The following is a 17351-nucleotide window of genomic DNA, read 5'->3' on the forward strand; positions in this document are numbered from 1 at the left end:
AGGGTTGTCTTGAGGCCAGGTATGCTTTTGGATACACTGCTCCAAAGCTGACTTGCAAAGTTCACTACTATTTTTGGAGCATATCAGGAACATGTTTAGCTGCCAATGACCCAAAACACAACAAATTGCAGCTTAAATAAATAAGGGTTTATTATTTCTCATATAAAAATGTTGGTTGGTAGGGTGTCCAGGGCCGGCGTGGTATGGGAAAGGGTCATCAAGGCTGCATTGTCTTTGCTCTGCTTTCCTTAACATGAGACATCTGACCTTGGCAAAATCACAGGATTACTTTTCTAGGGTTCAATTTCCCCATCAGAAAAAAATGGTGGTCACCCTTCCTGTAACTGCAGGGTAGGGTAAGGCTAAAATGAAATACTGTAGGAAAAGATGTGTAGCACAGAGTCTGGAGCCCACTTGATTACATGTACCACAGCTTCAGCTCCACAGCACTAGCCTTCATAGTGTGATGGAGCGGAAGGTATTAAGCGTGAAATAGGGGATCCTACCTTCCTCTGTGTTCCATCTTAGGGTTCCCTATTCCAGCATTCTTTCAACTGATGTTATTTGAAATAACACATTGGACAAATTAACTTCAAAAAAGATCCAGTATCCCTTTAACAAATAGAACCTATTACTCACTAAGTAAAATATATCCTTTATAAGGCAATTGTTTATTTTATTCTGTGACCTCTTTACAGTAAATTTCAATACCATTAAAGGCTTAAGACACATTATTGATTATTTGAATATGTGTGTCATTAATCTTCCATTGCTCTCATACATTTTATATGTACATTTTAAGTGTCGTCTTTTGCATTTAGATGGAGAAGAGTGGTTCAGAAGAAAACAGACTTGTGTGTATTAGCTTCATATAGCACTTCAAGAGCTCCCTTGAGCTGATTTGCCTGTAAATTTCTACACTAAAATGGGCTTTCAGAATAGTGACTGTTAGATAAACTACAGAGTGTCTTTAGTAAATAAAAATGATTAATCTCAGCTGAATAAATTCACTATCACTGGCCAAATAGTGTCATCCAATTCCGTTTCCTTGTTCTATAAAAAGCCTTTTTCTTTTTGTGTTAAAATTGTCTGTAATTTTAATGGAGCCTTTGAGTTATTATATGATTTTTAAAAATTGGTTCATAAAAGGATATTGATTCTTTAAAGTAGGAGTGGTTGAAATGTTGTTTATGGGCAAGCAATCGCCTTTGCTGGAACCTAGAACCCTCGATCAAGAAAACTCATCTCAAATCTGTGTTAAGACACCCTTTAAAAAAAAGTCACAACTCTTAGAGACTGTCTCTGGATTGGACAGTAACGTTGGTTTGGAAATGCAGGGGGAACCAACAGGTAAAAGAGAAAAACTGTTAAGCACAGTCCTTCCTAGTTGCTTAATTTTTATTGCCTACCTTTGATATTCATTTCTTTCCCAGGGTGTTTTCCTGGGTAATGAGAAGATTATAAAATCAAATAAGGCTTTTGAACAGTGAAGATGTTTGCACTGTTCTCTTGAAGAATCCTATAGATTTATAGTGATCCTAAGAGGTGTCTCATATCCACTATATTAACTAGCCTTTTAGAAGCTTATGAACATTGTAGCTTTTATTGATTCCAGGGAATTGTACCCAACAATAAGCAATAAAAGTCGATGGTAACTTTCTTCCCATATAAGGGTGTGCAGATCAATATTTTGAATTTACTGTAATTTTCTGGTAATGGATGGAAGACCTGAAAAAATTGTGGAGCCTTGCAGGGCACAGCTGTGCAGTGTTGCCTTTTTATCTAAGCTCACTGTAGGTCACAGGCTTTCCCAAGTAACAAGAAACATAGTTAAGTGGCAGGGCCGACGCATGTATTTATCACAAGCCTTCATAAGTCTCTTTGGAAGGAAAAAGGAGAATCACAAAACTTGTCTACAGTGACCTTAATTTTCTAGTCCTGAAGGACCTCTAAAGTATACTGTCTTAAAGGCAATTCAAATGTTCAATATTTGTATATGATCTCCTTCTGCTAAAGGAATTTTTTGTCCTGATTAGTAACAGGGTGTGTGTTTTCACTGAAGCCTGCTTTGCTTGGAATCTTCCAGTTGTTTGACAGAACTGTGCCCAGGTTCTACAGTCAGCACGGAGGAGAGCGGCATCCTGAGCACTTGCTCTTTGGTCTTACCCATTTCGCACTCGTGCCCCAGGTGGCACATCTGATGTGAGTGTCACACTTCAGCCACTAGTCGTGGCTGACGTCTGGGATGTTTGTGTGTTCAAAATTGTGCTACGGGCTTCACGTGTGTTCTCAGGCTTCTCCACACCTATGACATAGGTTATAGTAGCCTCATTTTATAACTTAGAAGACTGAATCTTAGAGATGTTAAAGAGATTTTTCAAGGATGTTTTCCAGCATTGACTTTTATTAGAACATAGATATATCTGAATCTCGATCCTGTTCCTTTAATCACTATGAAGTATACAATGAACTTAAATAAGAATTTCTGTTTAACACAAAGTTTGGTTGATCTAATATCAGTTTTCTTGTTTTACTTCTTTTGTTGCAAAGGGCTGTGGCTCCTCTAATTTGATCAAAACAAATTTCTTTAATTTCAAAGATGGCACACTTTTGCTTGAAAGAGACAGTATTTTGTTCCTTAAGAAGAAAATGAGCACAGAAAATACTGTATGACTGTGGGCTGGAAGCTCCTAACCTTGAGGAAATAAACTCACCTCACTTAGTATATAGTAAGCACTCAATCAACTGGAGATGTCATTAATACGAGCTACTCCTAGAGTTTGATCCCTGCTACTCAGGAAACTTTGCAGAAATGTGGAAACTCAAGAAGCAGATTTCCCTTATATCATACTGAATTGGAAGGAGGTATGTATATAAATGGGAGATTCTCAAGCTTGATTTTTTGATATCAAGGGTGTAACATGTTAGGAAGCATCAAAACCCTAGTAATTGTCTGGAAAGGAAGCTTGTTTCATTTGCTCGTTTACTTGGGGTTAACCAATAATTTGACTTGTTACGCTTTTCTACTTTAAAAGGTCCGTGTTAAAAGTAACGTGTTTGCAAAGCTTTGCTTCAAATAAGACCAGAGTCTATAAAACTACTTTAAGTGTGAAATTTGCTTAGAAAGAGCTGCAAAGCGGTGTTATAATACTCCTTTCTAAGAGTAATTGCCCCTGTGTTATCAACTCTGAATGCAACTCAGTATAGCCTGCTTGGGGTGGGGTGGGGGGGGGGGAGCGGTTGGCGGACGGGTTTGTCCCTAATACAAGTGCACCAAATCTTACTTGGTGATGAAAAGTGATTAAAACTGTCCTGGACTCAGACCGATGTGGATTCAAAGACAAGCTAAGCCATTTACCAGCTCTGTGACCTGTGTCACTACTTATTGGTCCGGGCCTTAGTTCTGCAAAATGAAAATAATAGTGAAAATTAAAGAAGATAATGTATATCACCATGCAGTCAACATTAGGAACTGTGATTAGATGGATAAAGATGGGCTTAGTAAAGAAATACAATTCCCACCAATTGTGTAAAAAATTTAAAGTGGAAAAGGGGGTTGTGATTAATATTTAACTTTCATGCAAGAAAAACTTGGGGAGACTTCCTTTGTTGTCCAGTGGTTAAAACTTTTCTTCCAATGCAGGGGGTGAGGGTTCAAACTAAGATCCCATATGCCTCTTGGCCAAAAAGTCAAAGCATAATACAGAAGCTATATTGTAACAAATTCAATAAAGACTTAAAAAATGGTCCACATTAAAAAAAAAAAAAAAATTCTGAAGACCTGACCTTTGCTCTAATTTTACTTTGCAAATCTCTCTCACATTCTCTCCCATCAGGGATCCTCTGGTCTAAATAAAATGGTTTTGCATCCCCTTATCCACATTCAGATTCCATGATTTAACTTTTGAATGGCCCTCTTCTTTCACCTCTGGATGGTGCCCTGCCCTTGGTAGTGGTTTAGTTGCCCAGACCTATCTGACTCTTTGAGTCCCCATGGACTGTAGCCCATCAGGCTTCTCTGTGCATGGGATTTCCCAGGCAGGAATACTGGAGTGTGTTGTCATTTCCTACTCCAAGGTATCTTTTCTGTCCACAGATCGAACCCACATCTCCTGCGTCTCCTACACTGAAGGTGGATTCTCTAACTCACTTAGCTCCTAAATGTTCTAAACCTTCCCAGAAGTTAAGCACTTCTTTTCAGCTCCCATAGACCCCAGACACACATTTCTCTCTTGAATCTGCCCCTCCTCTCTTTCCCCACTGTCTCTTTCTTGGTCCTGCCACTGAGCTTTGCTTCCAGGATAAATGAATAAGCCTCTGAGTTACTTTCCTGTGTAACTCATTTACCCCCTGTTACCAGAGCGATCCTTTTAGACATGTAAATTTAACCATCTTATTCTGCTTAAAATGTTCTGTGAATTCCTCCTTGCCTATAGGATAAAGACAGACTCTCCTAAAATCCCATGGTTTTCCCTGTGTCTGCCTCCATACTCCTGTCCTCTTATTTTTTTCTTTCTACCTTCTGTTCTGGCCTTTCCAAGTTTACTGAGAGCTATATGCTGTTTCACTCCACCCTGCTTTGCTGCATCCATTCGCTCTTCTGGAATGCCCCTTTCCTCGCCCACTCCTGAGGCTGCCTAGTCAACTCCCAGATGCCTCTGAAGAAAGGCCAGGCTTAAGTATTGCGTCACTTGGGAATATTTGATTTGCAAGGAGCAGAAACAGCAAGTTAAACTGGTTTAAACAATGAAGGGACTTGATTGGCTCCCATAACTGAGAAATTCAGGTAGAGGCAAGACTGGATCCATTAATTCAAAGAAATCACCCAAGACCCAGTTTCTACCTGTCTTTCTTCTCTGTTGCCTTCTACCCTACAGCTGTTGTTAGAGTGTTGGGATTAACGCTCCTCCTTTCTTGCTAGCTCTTTTGGAAAAGGGAAGGAGTTCTTTCCCAGGAGCCCAGAGCACACATTATTTGGCATCTTGTTTTCCCAGATTGAATCAGATGCTATCTTTGAACCAATTACTTTGGCCCAAATGCTGAACTTTGCCATCAGTTTAACCTAACCTGAGCTAAGCCTGGCGGTCAAGAATAGTGTCAGTTCCACCAGATTTTGTTTTTATTAATGATGGGAAACATTACTGGGCAAGAAACCATCTTGAATCTCCTTAAAGAAAACTGATCACCCCCCTCCCTTGGTACTACTGCATATTTTGGAAAAAAAAAACTCGTGTTCCAGGCTTTTCCACACTATATTCTAAAGCAAGCCAAGTCCTTTAACCCCCGCACTTGCCTCATCAGCCTTTACTAAAAAGTGCTCAATGGATAAAAGAAAAACCAAAAAATATTTTGCTTGCTTTAATCCCCACATGTGTCCCTTGTTTTCACCTTTGGCAGAAGATTTTGCCTTCTGTTTCTGAAATTACAGAACTCTAAGTAAATTGCTTCAGTTTTCCTTTGTTGTCTAAAAGGTATCTGTTCTTACCTATACTTTTCTTCCTTTTAAAAGGAAAAACTGCCCTCTTTTTAAAAAATACTTTATTTATATATTTTTTATTAAAGCCAACCCTCTCTGCTTAAGTACTCATTCAACCCCCCCCCACCCGCCACCGTTGCTCACATCACCACTTTGACCTGCTTTCTGGCACTTTCCCCTTGGAATGTAGGAGAAAACTGTGGCTGAATAATGCAGGTTCAGATTTTGCATCCACCATCTCCTGGCTTTGCAGTCCTGGGCAATCACTCATCTCTGGACACTTCATGGGAAGGCTGGAGTGTTGCATCAAGCAGCCAAGTGAATTATTTGTTAGGAAATTTGTAGACTCCATTTTTTATAGTATCTTACAAAACCCAAAGAGCCAGACACCCATATTGTGACTGAGGAACTTGTATATGGAAAGGTGTAGGAGGTGAATGCCAAGTGTTGAGGACCATGTTAATTTCAGTTCAAGGCAGAAAAAGCTAACTCAGAAAGGAAGGCAGTGTTTTGTGTTTTGTCAGAGAAAGTGAGCATGTGGTTGTGATCAAGTAAAATTTACACGAAAACCAAGCAAGCATTTTAGTGTGCCTTTTATGGTTTATTTTGTTGAACTTTACTGCCACAAATAAATATGTTAAAGTGCACTATGGTTATAGATACAGAAATCGAATGAAGTAAAACCTGCAAGAAAGGAAAATCCTTGAAGATTCTCCACCCAACTCCCATTCTCACTGTGAGAGAGATTTCAGTGGTATTTTACAGGTTGGATGGTTTAAAAGTCCAGGCATCTCTGTAGATTTCTACCTGCTGCTTTTCCAGCTTTATTCTACAGTTTGTTTGTAGAGAGCTGTGTGCTTTATGGGCAATTCACTGGATTTTTCAAGGGTGGTTTGAACGTGAGCCACTTCTGAGTAGAACTCAGTTTCAGAACCAAGCCTTTCATGTAAGATCTGGTTCTGGGGTGTGGTGTGTATTCTTCTGTCCCCTGCTTCTGCCTTCACAAGTAATTCTCAGAAATGGAGGTCAGAAAAATGGGGCTGAAAACCTTCCTTTAAAAGAGCCAATCCCTGGCTGAGCCTATACCCCTAGTTAAATTTACACCCCATTGAGTAGGAAAAGTTCCACTTGGGGCACCCTTCCTTGCCCTACTGTGCTTCCCACTTGGAAGGGAAATAACAATAAAAGCCTCAAACTTCCCTACTATAATGACAGCTAGAAAAGTAGTATTCCATTAAAAAAAATCCAACTAATGTGCCCTTAAGGGTACTTAGAAGTGCCAGCCTCATGAAACAACATATACAAACAACTCTCTCTCTCCATCTGTAGGGTGGTGTTCAGACATCGATATTTGTCAGAACTCCCTGGGTGACACTGATGGGTAGCCAGGCTGCATTCAGAACCACTGCTTGAGCTGAGTTATCTCATCCCCTTTTATTTTCTCTCCCCTGTTACCATTTACTCATTGAAATTATACTGCATACTCTTGCACCTGGTGATATCTCTTTTGTCCTGTCTATGTGTGTTTCCCCAAGTAGCTTTTGAATCTGTTTTGTTTTCTCCTTACGTGTCCCTAACAGTGCCTGATACACTGCCTTGTACATCTTGGCTTTTTAAACTCTCTCCCTAAATTAATGGTTTGTCTGTCAGTGCTGAGTAGTGGAAGTCACCCTTGATGACAGGGTGAGGCCACTGATGACTAATTAAGGGAAGATGATATGGAGGAGTATGGGAACTTTAAATCTAATGGTTTCTGGAAAATAGTGAGGAAGTGGTGCCTGCTGGCTACCAGGGTTCTATTTGTTTGCAGGATTTTGCTTTTCTGTTAGGGGTGTGGGGAGGGTGGGTTACCGAATTCCAAATCCTCTTCCCTTTCTTTTGGAGGACCTCCTGGGGTGTGAAGCCTGGAGGATCTGGCCCCACCTCTTACTGTGCTCAGGAAGGGAGCACAGAGTTTCCTTGTTCCTGCCCCCGGGCAGTTAGGGCAGGGCTCCAGGTGTATCACGCTGATACCCATCAGAAATGGGACACTCAAGGGGAGTGCCTGCCCCAGTGCTGAGGGGAAGGTGCTGGGACCTGTCGAATCCTTCCCAGAGGGAAGCTGAGCTGAGCTTTGAGCAGCAGGGGTGTCCTAAGGGGGCTGTTCCCCAGAGGACGTCATGTTCTCTGGGGGTTCATTTCCTAGCTCCTGCCCATTTTCGGACCTTGTCTGTGAAGCCGTCTTGTGTGAGAGCTGGTATCTACCCAGTAGTGTTTTTGCTTGCTAGCTTCTTTCAGTTTGTGTGGTTTGAGGGTTTGCATAGGTTAGCACATCATTCCACAGCCTGTACCACTGTAGCAAACTTCTCCCCACTTGTAGATTTGAAGTGGCTCTGTATGAATACTTCTGTGTGTATGTGCCACTTCTTTTTCTGTCTGTCCTCTCTGCTCCTTTCTCTTCCGGGCCATGGTTTTACATACCATCTTATACATTAATCATTTCAAAGTCTATTTCCAGCCCTGATCTCTTTCCTGAACCCCAGGTTCATTTGTCCAACCACCTGTTTGGAAGTTTCTCCTTGTTGTTCTCACAGACATTTTGAATGTGACATATCCAGACTGAAATATTCCTCCCTCAAACTCTACTTGATCAGGCCAAGAACTTTGACCCTTTCTGGCTTTCTCTTCCATCTTCCACAGGCCAATTCTTTCGTAACTTCTATAAAAACATATCTCAAACCTGGCTCTGACCGTCTTCACTGATGGTCCCTCTCACAATCTTCTCTCATTTAGACTATTCTATAACCTTCTAAAGTACTGGATTAAATATGACCTTATAGTAAGCTTAGACTATTTTGGTATTTATTAATTCATACCTTCCATGCCCTAACTTAGATGTCCCTAACTTCCAGAGACTGGTACCTCCTGTTAAATCAGCAGCAGCATTAGGTTAGAAATAAAGTGCACAGTAAATGTAATGCACTTGAATCATCCAAAACCATCCCCCCGACCCCCAGTCCATGGAAAAATTATCTTCCACAAAATCAGTTGCTGGTGCCAAAAAGGGTAAGGACCACTGCTCTAAAATACGCACATGCACACACAGCGTTTTTCTTTCTCCCTACTTCTCTCTCCTTCTTTTAGAGAACTTTAAAAAATTTTTGAAATTATTGGAGATTTGTAGAAAAGTTGCAAGATGGTTGAATTTTTGGATACCCTTCCCTCAGTTTCCACTAGTGTTAACATATAACCATAATGCACTTGTCAAAATTATGAAATTGACATTTATACATTACTATTAACTAAACTACACACTTTATTTGACTATCACCAGGTTTTCCACTAGTGTTCTTTTTAATGAGTCAAAAGCCAGTCTAGGATCCAACATTGCCTTTAGTCATTGTTTCTCCTGCGTCTTCTCTGATCTGTGACAGTTTCCCAGTTGTTCCTTGTTTTTTCACAACCCTGACAGTTGTGAAGGTGTCTATAGATGACCCTAAGTTTGGGTTTCTCTGGTGCTTTTTTTGTTCCCCAGGATGAAACTGGAACTCAGGATTTTGGGCAAGAATGCCACAGAGGTGAAGTCCTTCCCATCACATCATAGCAGGGGCACATGATACCTATGCTTGTCGTTGGTATCATTAACGTTGGTTGGTTCAGATGGTGTTTGCCAGGTTTCTCCACTGAGAAGTTGCTGCTTTTCCCTTTCCCTCCTTTCTGCTTGGAAAGGAATGACCAAGTCCAGGGCTTCCCAGGTGGTGCTAGTGGTGGTCAAAGGACCCACCTGCCAGTGCAGGAGATGTCAGAGACACTAACGCTAGTTTGATCCCTGGGGATCCCTAGGCAGATCCCCTGGAGGAGGGCATGGCAACCCACCCCAGTATTCTTGCCTGTAGAATCCCCATGGACAGAGGAGCCTGGTGGGCTACAGTCCATGGGGTCCCAAAGAGTCAGACTCGACTGAGCGACTTAGCAGGCATGAACTAAGTACAACCCCTTTCCAGGGGAAGAGAATGAAGCCCCACCTCTTGAAGGAGGGGATATCTTATTTGTAACACTATCTATGAACTTCTCCTTTCTTTTTAAAATCATAGCTGGCCTATCAGTTAAAAAGAATAGTTCAAAGATTTCATGGCAGATATAACCATGTTATTTTATTTGTGTATGAAGAGCTATTAAACATTTCAGAAATAGTATATATTTTTAAAGTTGCCATTGTGGATATTGCATACATATTAAACATTGCAGCTATTTCTCAGTTGTCTTTATGAATAAGACAAGTTGTTTTCTCTGTTTGAGGCCAAGGTTGGCCAAAAGGAAAAGGAAAGGAAAAGAATCACCTATTATGCTTTCTCTTCTTTCTGGACTCACAGAAATTCTCTTCATGAACCTGAGGAACCTGTGTGTCCTCAGTCTTATCAAGAGATCACAAAATGAACAACAAAGCACTTAGGCCGATTAACTTTTCTTCATCTTTATTTTTAGTGTATGTACACTGAAAATATTTTTGCCAGTTAAAATTTATAGAAAAGGAGGCAAAGAAGATCATAATATTAAGCAAATAATGATATAACGTGATTCTAAAAAATATTAGAAGTCACTGAAGAATCAACATCGATGAAAATAATTTTAAAATTCTAATATTCTTAAGTATACTCATATGCATTTCTTTAACCTATGATGATTAATAATCACACTTTTTAGTTCAGATGGATGTTTCTTGCCCTCTCTTCTCTCTCTGCCCTCTTCCCTTCTCTGTTCTTATGCTAAATTTTTAACACAGGTTCCCCATATACTCAGCACAAGCTTTGGTTTATGGCTGGTACTAAAAGGTAGCATAATGGTAAAGAATCTGCCTGCCACTGCAGGAGATGGAGTTTCCATCCCTAGGTTTAGAAGATCCCCTGGAGTAGGAAATGGCTACTCACTCCAGTATTCATGCCTGAGAAATCCGTGGACAGACGAGCCTGGTGGGCTACAGTCCACGGAGTCACCGAGAGTCAGAAGCGACAGAGCACACACACACACACGCGCATGGCACTAATACCGTCCTTCTCCAGGCAGGAATACTGGAGTGGGCTGCCATTTCCTTCTCCACGGGGATCTTCCCAACCCAGGGATCAACCTGGGTCTCCTGCATTGCAGGCAGATCCTTTACTGTCTGAGCCCAATACCGTATGTCTTACCTGATTATATAAGTGTGTATTAGTGACCTTGTCCTGACACTGGGAGAATAAGATGAGGACACACACGCAGTATCACGGGGGTTGGAGCAGTAAGTGCCTATTGTTGCTCATTTGCATCCAACCAGTTTAGGTTCATCAGCGTATGGTCCCGCGAGGCAGGGCCACAGCCCCTCCTGACTCCATCTGCAATATCTCAGTCTTCCTGGTATTTGCAGCTTTTGCAGCCATTGTTCACAAGGTCTTGGCCACAGCACATTCATTTCTCTCACTTTATTACTGTCACATCTGATTCCAATTTGCTACCAAATTGAGTTTCCAGTTCCGCGCCTGACATTCAAGTCGTCAGGTGGATTAGCTCCTCAGCTTGGCTGGCGTGGACCCTGGGGGTCAGTGGACAGTGGCCTATTCAATGTCCCCTACCCCTCTGCCTGCAACCTCGGCTCCCGTCCCGGGGGCGGCAGTGCGCGGTTTCCCACTGTGACCTTCTTCTTGTTTAGAACTCATAATTCTAGAGCTGTTGGAAAGACTTTCTGATTAAAAGCAGAATTGGCTTTGTATCCCTTATCTTGCGATTTCAGCAGTTTTTTTTTTTTTTTTTTCTCAGAGCAAAGCAGCCAGCTTTCGGTTGGGTCATTTGGTGGAATATGATTGATTGAACTATTTGGGGATCATTTATTTGGCCTTTCCCCTCTTATCTTCTGAGTGATCTGTTTACCTACAGACTTGAAACAACATCTGACTTCTTTTCTGTTATTAATGATAACACCTCAGGTACCCCTCCTTTTCTTTTAAAGCTGCTGTCAGATGAGCTTACTAAACAGAAGTATTTATTTGTTTAATTAAGCTCTAGGCCTTTTGCTGTAAGTAGGTCTCAGGGATTTTTTTCTCTTTATTTATGGAAGCATAGTTGCTTTGCCATAGTGTGTCGACTTTAGGTGTACTGCCCAGTGATTCAGTTATATGTATGTATTCCTTTTCAGATCAGTAATTTCTTTTTAAAAGAAACTCTCTGGTGAATGATCACTTCCAGGGAGTTCTTTCTTCTTTTTCTTTTTAATCTAAATACAAAACAGATTTCTCAGGGCTTGTCATAACCCAAGACACATGTATAGAAAATTATTCATTGGTTGTTCTATTTACATGTCAGTTTCCAAAGAAAACTGTCTTGGTCAGAGATGTTTCTCTCCTCATTAGAGGCTTTAGTAAATAAAGGTGCATTTATGTTTTGGAATCAGGGGCTAAGTTCAGCAAACACTATAATTTCTTGGGGCTAATGAAGGATTAAAGAAAAACTCAAAGCAACAAAAAGCATTCCACCGCTGAACCCTGCAGCGCTCGAAAAGAAAATGGTTAGCTATTGGGAAAAGGGAGAAAATACTCTGTCCCAAAAAAGTTTTTTTTTTTCCTTGCAATTAATCATCAAAATATATTTTCCAGTTAATAAGAGAGTAAAGTAATAACTTTGATTAAGTTCTGTTTAAAGCAGGATCCTCCTCTGGCCTGCTACTCTCAAGTCCGTTTTTTTTGGTAAGCTGTGCTGAAGTAAATTGCATGGTTTAGAAGTAAGATGGGAGGCCACAGGCCATGACAAACATTTAAGGATCCAATAAAAACAGGGAGCAGGAAAGGTGAGTTTGAAGCTGAAGGGGAAGCACCTTTCAGAAAATGATGTTTGAACTCCAGGTGGGCAAAAAAATAAATGATAATTATGGGAATGGAGGCCCAAATTTAGGCAAGCCTTTCAAATTTTGAGTTAAAATAGCCAGATGACTCATTGCTTCCTATTCTTTAGTTATCATCATCAAATAATCATTCTCGAATGCCCAGGCCTCTGAAAGCTCCATTAGTGGGTGGAAGTATTTCTGTATCCCTTTTTATTGGTTTGTTTGGCTTGTTTGCTAGGTTGTTTTGTTTTGTTTTCCCATAGACACACCATAGAAATGTAGATAATGATCTTAATTTGAGATAAGTGTGAGAGCATCCTTTGAAACTATAAAGCAATCTATTAATTGTTGTTGCTGTCTGGTTACCTTTTTAGAGGCTCATTAACCTACTTTAAAAAATACCCTAAATCATAAGTTACATTTGCTTTAAAAAATAATACCAGCAGGAAACCTTTTGCTGTGTATCTTTTTAAAATTATGATCTTTGGTAGACACAACGTTTTGCCTGAGTTTATTTCTGTTGGGGGCAAATAGTCTGATTTACCTCCCTTTTCATTTCACCTTTCACTTAATTATAATCCTGCAGAATTTCCCCTCCTCCTTCTATTTCCTCTTTGGTTAAGTTCTTTGTTTGCTCAGATTTCCCTTACCCTCAATTATAGTGTCATGTAGCTCAACTCAGTATTTGACAGTCATTGCTTTGGAGGGATTGATGTCTTTTCTACTCTGGAATTTAGGTAATCTGTGTTTGAACCTTAAACACAGTAAGAAGGGATTCAGTATAAAATAATTGCACTAAAATCTCTTCAGTATAGAAAATGCAAAATCAAGCATAACAAGGAAGATACATTTTATGTTACCTGTTTGGTGTCCTAATAGTCTAAGGTTAAGTCAGCATCTCTTTTTTTTTTTTTTCCATTTATTTTTATTAGTTGGAGGCTAATTACTTTACATCATTTCTGTAGTTTTTGTCATACATTGAAATGAATTAACCATGGATTTACATGTATTCCCCATCCCGGTGCCCCCTCCCACCTCTCTCTCCACCCGATCCCTCTGGGTCTTCCCAGTGCACCAGGCCCGAGCACTTGTCTCATGCATTCAACCTGGGCTGGTGATCTGTTTCACCCTAGATAATGTACATGTTTCGATGCTGTTCTCTTGAAACATCCCACCCTCGCCTTCTCCCAGAGTCCACAAGTCTGTTCTATACATCTGAGTCTCTTTTTCTGTTTTGCATATAGGGTTATCGTTACCATCTTTCTAAATTCCATATATATGTGTTAGTATACTGTAATGGTCTTTATCTTTCTGGCTTACTTCGCTCTGTATAATGGGCTCCAGTTTCATCCATCTCATTAGAACTGATTCAAATAATTTCTTTTTAATGGCTGAGTAATATTCCATGGTGTATATGTACCACAGCTTCCTCATCCATTTGTCTGCTGATGGGCATCTAGGTTGCTTCCATGTCCCGGCTATTATAAACAGTGCTGCGATGAACATTGGGGTGCACGTGTCTCTTTCAGATCTGGTTTCCTCGGTGTGTATGCCCAGAAGTGGGATTGCTGGGTCATATGGCAGTTCTATTTCCAGCTTTTTAAGAAATCTCCACACTGTTTTCCATAGTGGCTGTACTAATTTGCATTCCCACCAACAGTGTAAAAGGGTTCCCTTTTCTCCACACCCTCTCCAGCATTTATTGCTTGTAGACTTTTGGATAGCAGCCATCCTGACTGGTGTATAATGGTACCTCATTGTGGTTTTGATTTGCATTTCTCTGATAATGAGTGATGTTGAGCATCTTTTCATGTGTTTGTTAGCCATCTGTATGTCTTCCTTGGAGAAATGTCTGTTTAGTTCTTTGGCCCATTTTTTGATTGGGTCATTTATTTTTCTGAAAGTGAGCTGCAGGTATTGCTTGTATATTTTTGAGATTAATCCTTTGTCTGTTGCTTCGTTTGCTATTATTTTCTCCCAATCTGAGGGCTGTCTTTTCACCTTGCTTATAGTTTCCTTTGTTGTGCAAAAGCTTTTACGTTTCATTAGGTCCCATTTGCTTATTTTTGCTTTTATTTCCAATATTCTGGGAGGTGGGTCATAGAGGATCCTGCTGTGATTTATGTCGGAGAGTGTTTTGCCTATGTTCTCCTCTAGGAGTTTTATAGTTTCTGGTCTTACATTTAGATCTTTAATCCATTTTGAGTTTATTTTTGTGTATGGTGTTAGAAAGTGTTCTAGTTTCATTCTTTCACAAGTGGTTGACCAGTTTTCCCAGCACCACTTGTGTTCTCAACACCACAGTGTTGTCTGTTGTGATCTCTCCATTTTCATTTCTAATTTTGTTAATTTGGTTCTTCTCCCTTTGTTTCTTAATGAATCTTGCTAATGGTTTGTCAATTTTGTTTATTTTTTCAAAAAACCAGCTTTTAGCTTTGTTAATTTTTGCTATGATCTCTTTAGTTTCTTTTGCATTTATTTCTGCCCTAATTTTTAAGATTTCTTTCCTTCTACTAACCCTGGGGTTCTTCATTTCTTCCTCCTCTAGTTGCTTTAGGTGTAAAGTTAGGTTATTTATTTGACTTTTTTCTTGTTTCTTGAGGTAGGCCTGTAATGCTATGAATCTTCCCCTTAGCACTGCTTTTACAGTGTCCCATAGGTTTTGGGTTGTTGTGTTTTCATTTTCATTCATTTCTATGCATATTTTGATTTCTTTTTTGATTTCTTCTATGATTTGTTGGTTATTCAGAAGCGTGTTGTTTAACCTCCATATGTTTGAATTTTTAATAATTCTTTTCCTGTAATTGAGATCTAATCTTACTGCACTGTGGTCAGAAAAGATGACTGGAATGATTTCAATCTTTTTGAATTTACCAAGACTAGATTTATGGCCCAGGATGTGATCTATTCTGGAGAAGGTTCCGTGTGCACTTGAGAAAAAGGTGAAGTTGATTGTTTTGGGGTGAAACGTCCTATAGATGTCAATTAGGTCTAGTTGGTCCATTGTGTCCGTTAAAGTTTGTGTTTCCTTGTTCAAGTCAGCATCTCATATACATGTTTTGTTTTTTCTTTTGCAGAAGGAGCTGAGTCTCCCCAGAAGAGGAAGTCTGTAAGTAGAATAATTTAGTTTCCTTATTGATTCATTCGTATTTTGGGATACAGTATATAATGTCATTATTCTCTGACTTGTTAGATTTTCAATGGCAATCAAAAGATTAGTGATAATCAACTGAATTAGGAAAAGACAAAACTTTGCACTTATTTACAAATGTCAGAATTAATGATTTCAAAATAACTTGAAGAAAATTTCCAGGGTTTGTTCCTCACTCATACTGTCAGCCAAAATGCATTATTCCTGGGATAACCTTGAATTTAAAAATTCTATTATGTAATCAAACAAAAACCTTATTTGGTCTGCAGATAGTTTAAATTGATCTGACTAAAGAATTAGTACTTTTCTACACGATCTAGAATTCCATGATTGTTCTTTATACTATGACTTTTTACAGAGTAAATGATACACTTTTGCCTTTGAATTGATGAAGACTTTGCATCCGCTAACCTTTCTACTAGATCTAGAGCTTAACTGAGTTGATTCCTGTAATGCTCATATATTACAATAGCAAATTTGCAAACACTGACTTGATTTCTTTATTATGTGTTTCAACCTTTTCTTTTTAAGGCTAATTGTATATTTGTACAAATCATAGTTTTTTTCATTGATGAGTTGTGGAATAAAATTAATTGTCTTTAATAATACACTAAGGTCGATTTACTCTCAACTAGTACTGTTTAAGGGCTGGTCTAGAAATATTTGGATTTGGTGTCCGATTTATGTTGAATTTAGTGGATGGGGCAGTGTCCTTTAAAAAAAAAGAAGTATAGCATTTAAGATAAGTTTATGCAAATCCCAACTTGGAGAATTAGAAACGTATGTAGTGACTGTTGAAAGAGTTCATTCTTTTGACTAAGTTTTGAAGATTTCAGTCTTTGCATCTAGGAACCAAAACTTCATCAATTGAGAACTTTTCAATACTATCCATTTTGATCTCTACTTTTTTAGTTGCCAGGAGGACACTGGATCATTATTCTTGGAGAATATGCCTGAATAAATTTTCCCTGGCTCCCAGCTTATATCTCTGGATGCTACAGGTTGATGGCCTAATAGTTTGTCATAAGAAATGCCCTTAGAATCAAAAACCTCCTTTCTTCTGTATGATGATCAGGACTCTTCTGCCTAGACTGGTAGAAGTTCAAACTTTTTGATATTTTCCATCCTAATGAGAAATAAAGAACTAGAAAAACAGAAATATCTACATAAGATATATTTATAGATAAAAATCTCTTTCTCTCATAATTTTTTTTAACCCGTAAAGTATCTTAGGCTTGTCTTTTATACTTTATTTAAAAACTTTAGAAATCTAGTCAAATCTTCCTTTTAGCCTTTATAAAAGTGGTACTTTTTTTCTGTTAGTACGTTTCCTATAAATTATTATGATGATAATGTTAATTAACAAAGTAGATTCTTCATGCTTACTGAAAGGCCATATCTCCTTTTGCACTTGTATAAATCTCAAATCTGATTATATTAGCTGATAGCCATCAGTTAGTGGGAGAAATACATAGGAAAATATTTAAATTTCTTTACTGGAGAGGACGGAATCTTTAACAGAAAAAAAAAAAAGAATGATGATATTAGTTTGTTTGGATTACATGCTTTGAATACTTAGTAAGAGAAAGATAAAATTATATATAAGTCAATTAAAAATCCCCTCCTAATAAAAATCAGCTGATCTATTGATCAAATTATGTGAATAAAGCATCATATGTATATCTACATAAATCTACCAGTTTTTAGTGAACTTTGAAAAAATTAACAATTGCAAGTAAAGCAAATAAGAAATAAACATTCTATTTTTTTATTTTCTATTAAATACAAATGTTCCTCAAAGAATTAATGACTTATGACATAGACATTCTGGGATGTAATGTCACTCTGAGTTTTTCAATACAAATCTAATGAAGACAAGTACATGTGTGTTTTTC

The 17351-nt window shown here is 38.9% G+C and overlaps 1 protein-coding gene across 11 annotated transcripts in view; it reads left to right on the plus strand.

The window, feature by feature from the left end:
- MAST4 (microtubule associated serine/threonine kinase family member 4) overlaps positions 1 to 17351 on the plus strand; it is a 610376-nt gene that overhangs the window by 303924 nt on the left and 289101 nt on the right. For all 11 annotated transcript variants that reach the window (XM_070476769.1, XM_070476765.1, XM_070476766.1 and 8 more), the window contains one exon: positions 15383 to 15414. In XM_070476769.1, the coding sequence (XP_070332870.1) occupies positions 15383 to 15414 (32 nt within the window). The remainder of the gene's footprint in view (positions 1 to 15382; positions 15415 to 17351) is intronic.

The sequence above is a fragment of the Odocoileus virginianus genome, chromosome 14 (assembly GCF_023699985.2).
Source record: "Odocoileus virginianus isolate 20LAN1187 ecotype Illinois chromosome 14, Ovbor_1.2, whole genome shotgun sequence".
Taxonomy (NCBI): domain Eukaryota; kingdom Metazoa; phylum Chordata; class Mammalia; order Artiodactyla; family Cervidae; genus Odocoileus; species Odocoileus virginianus.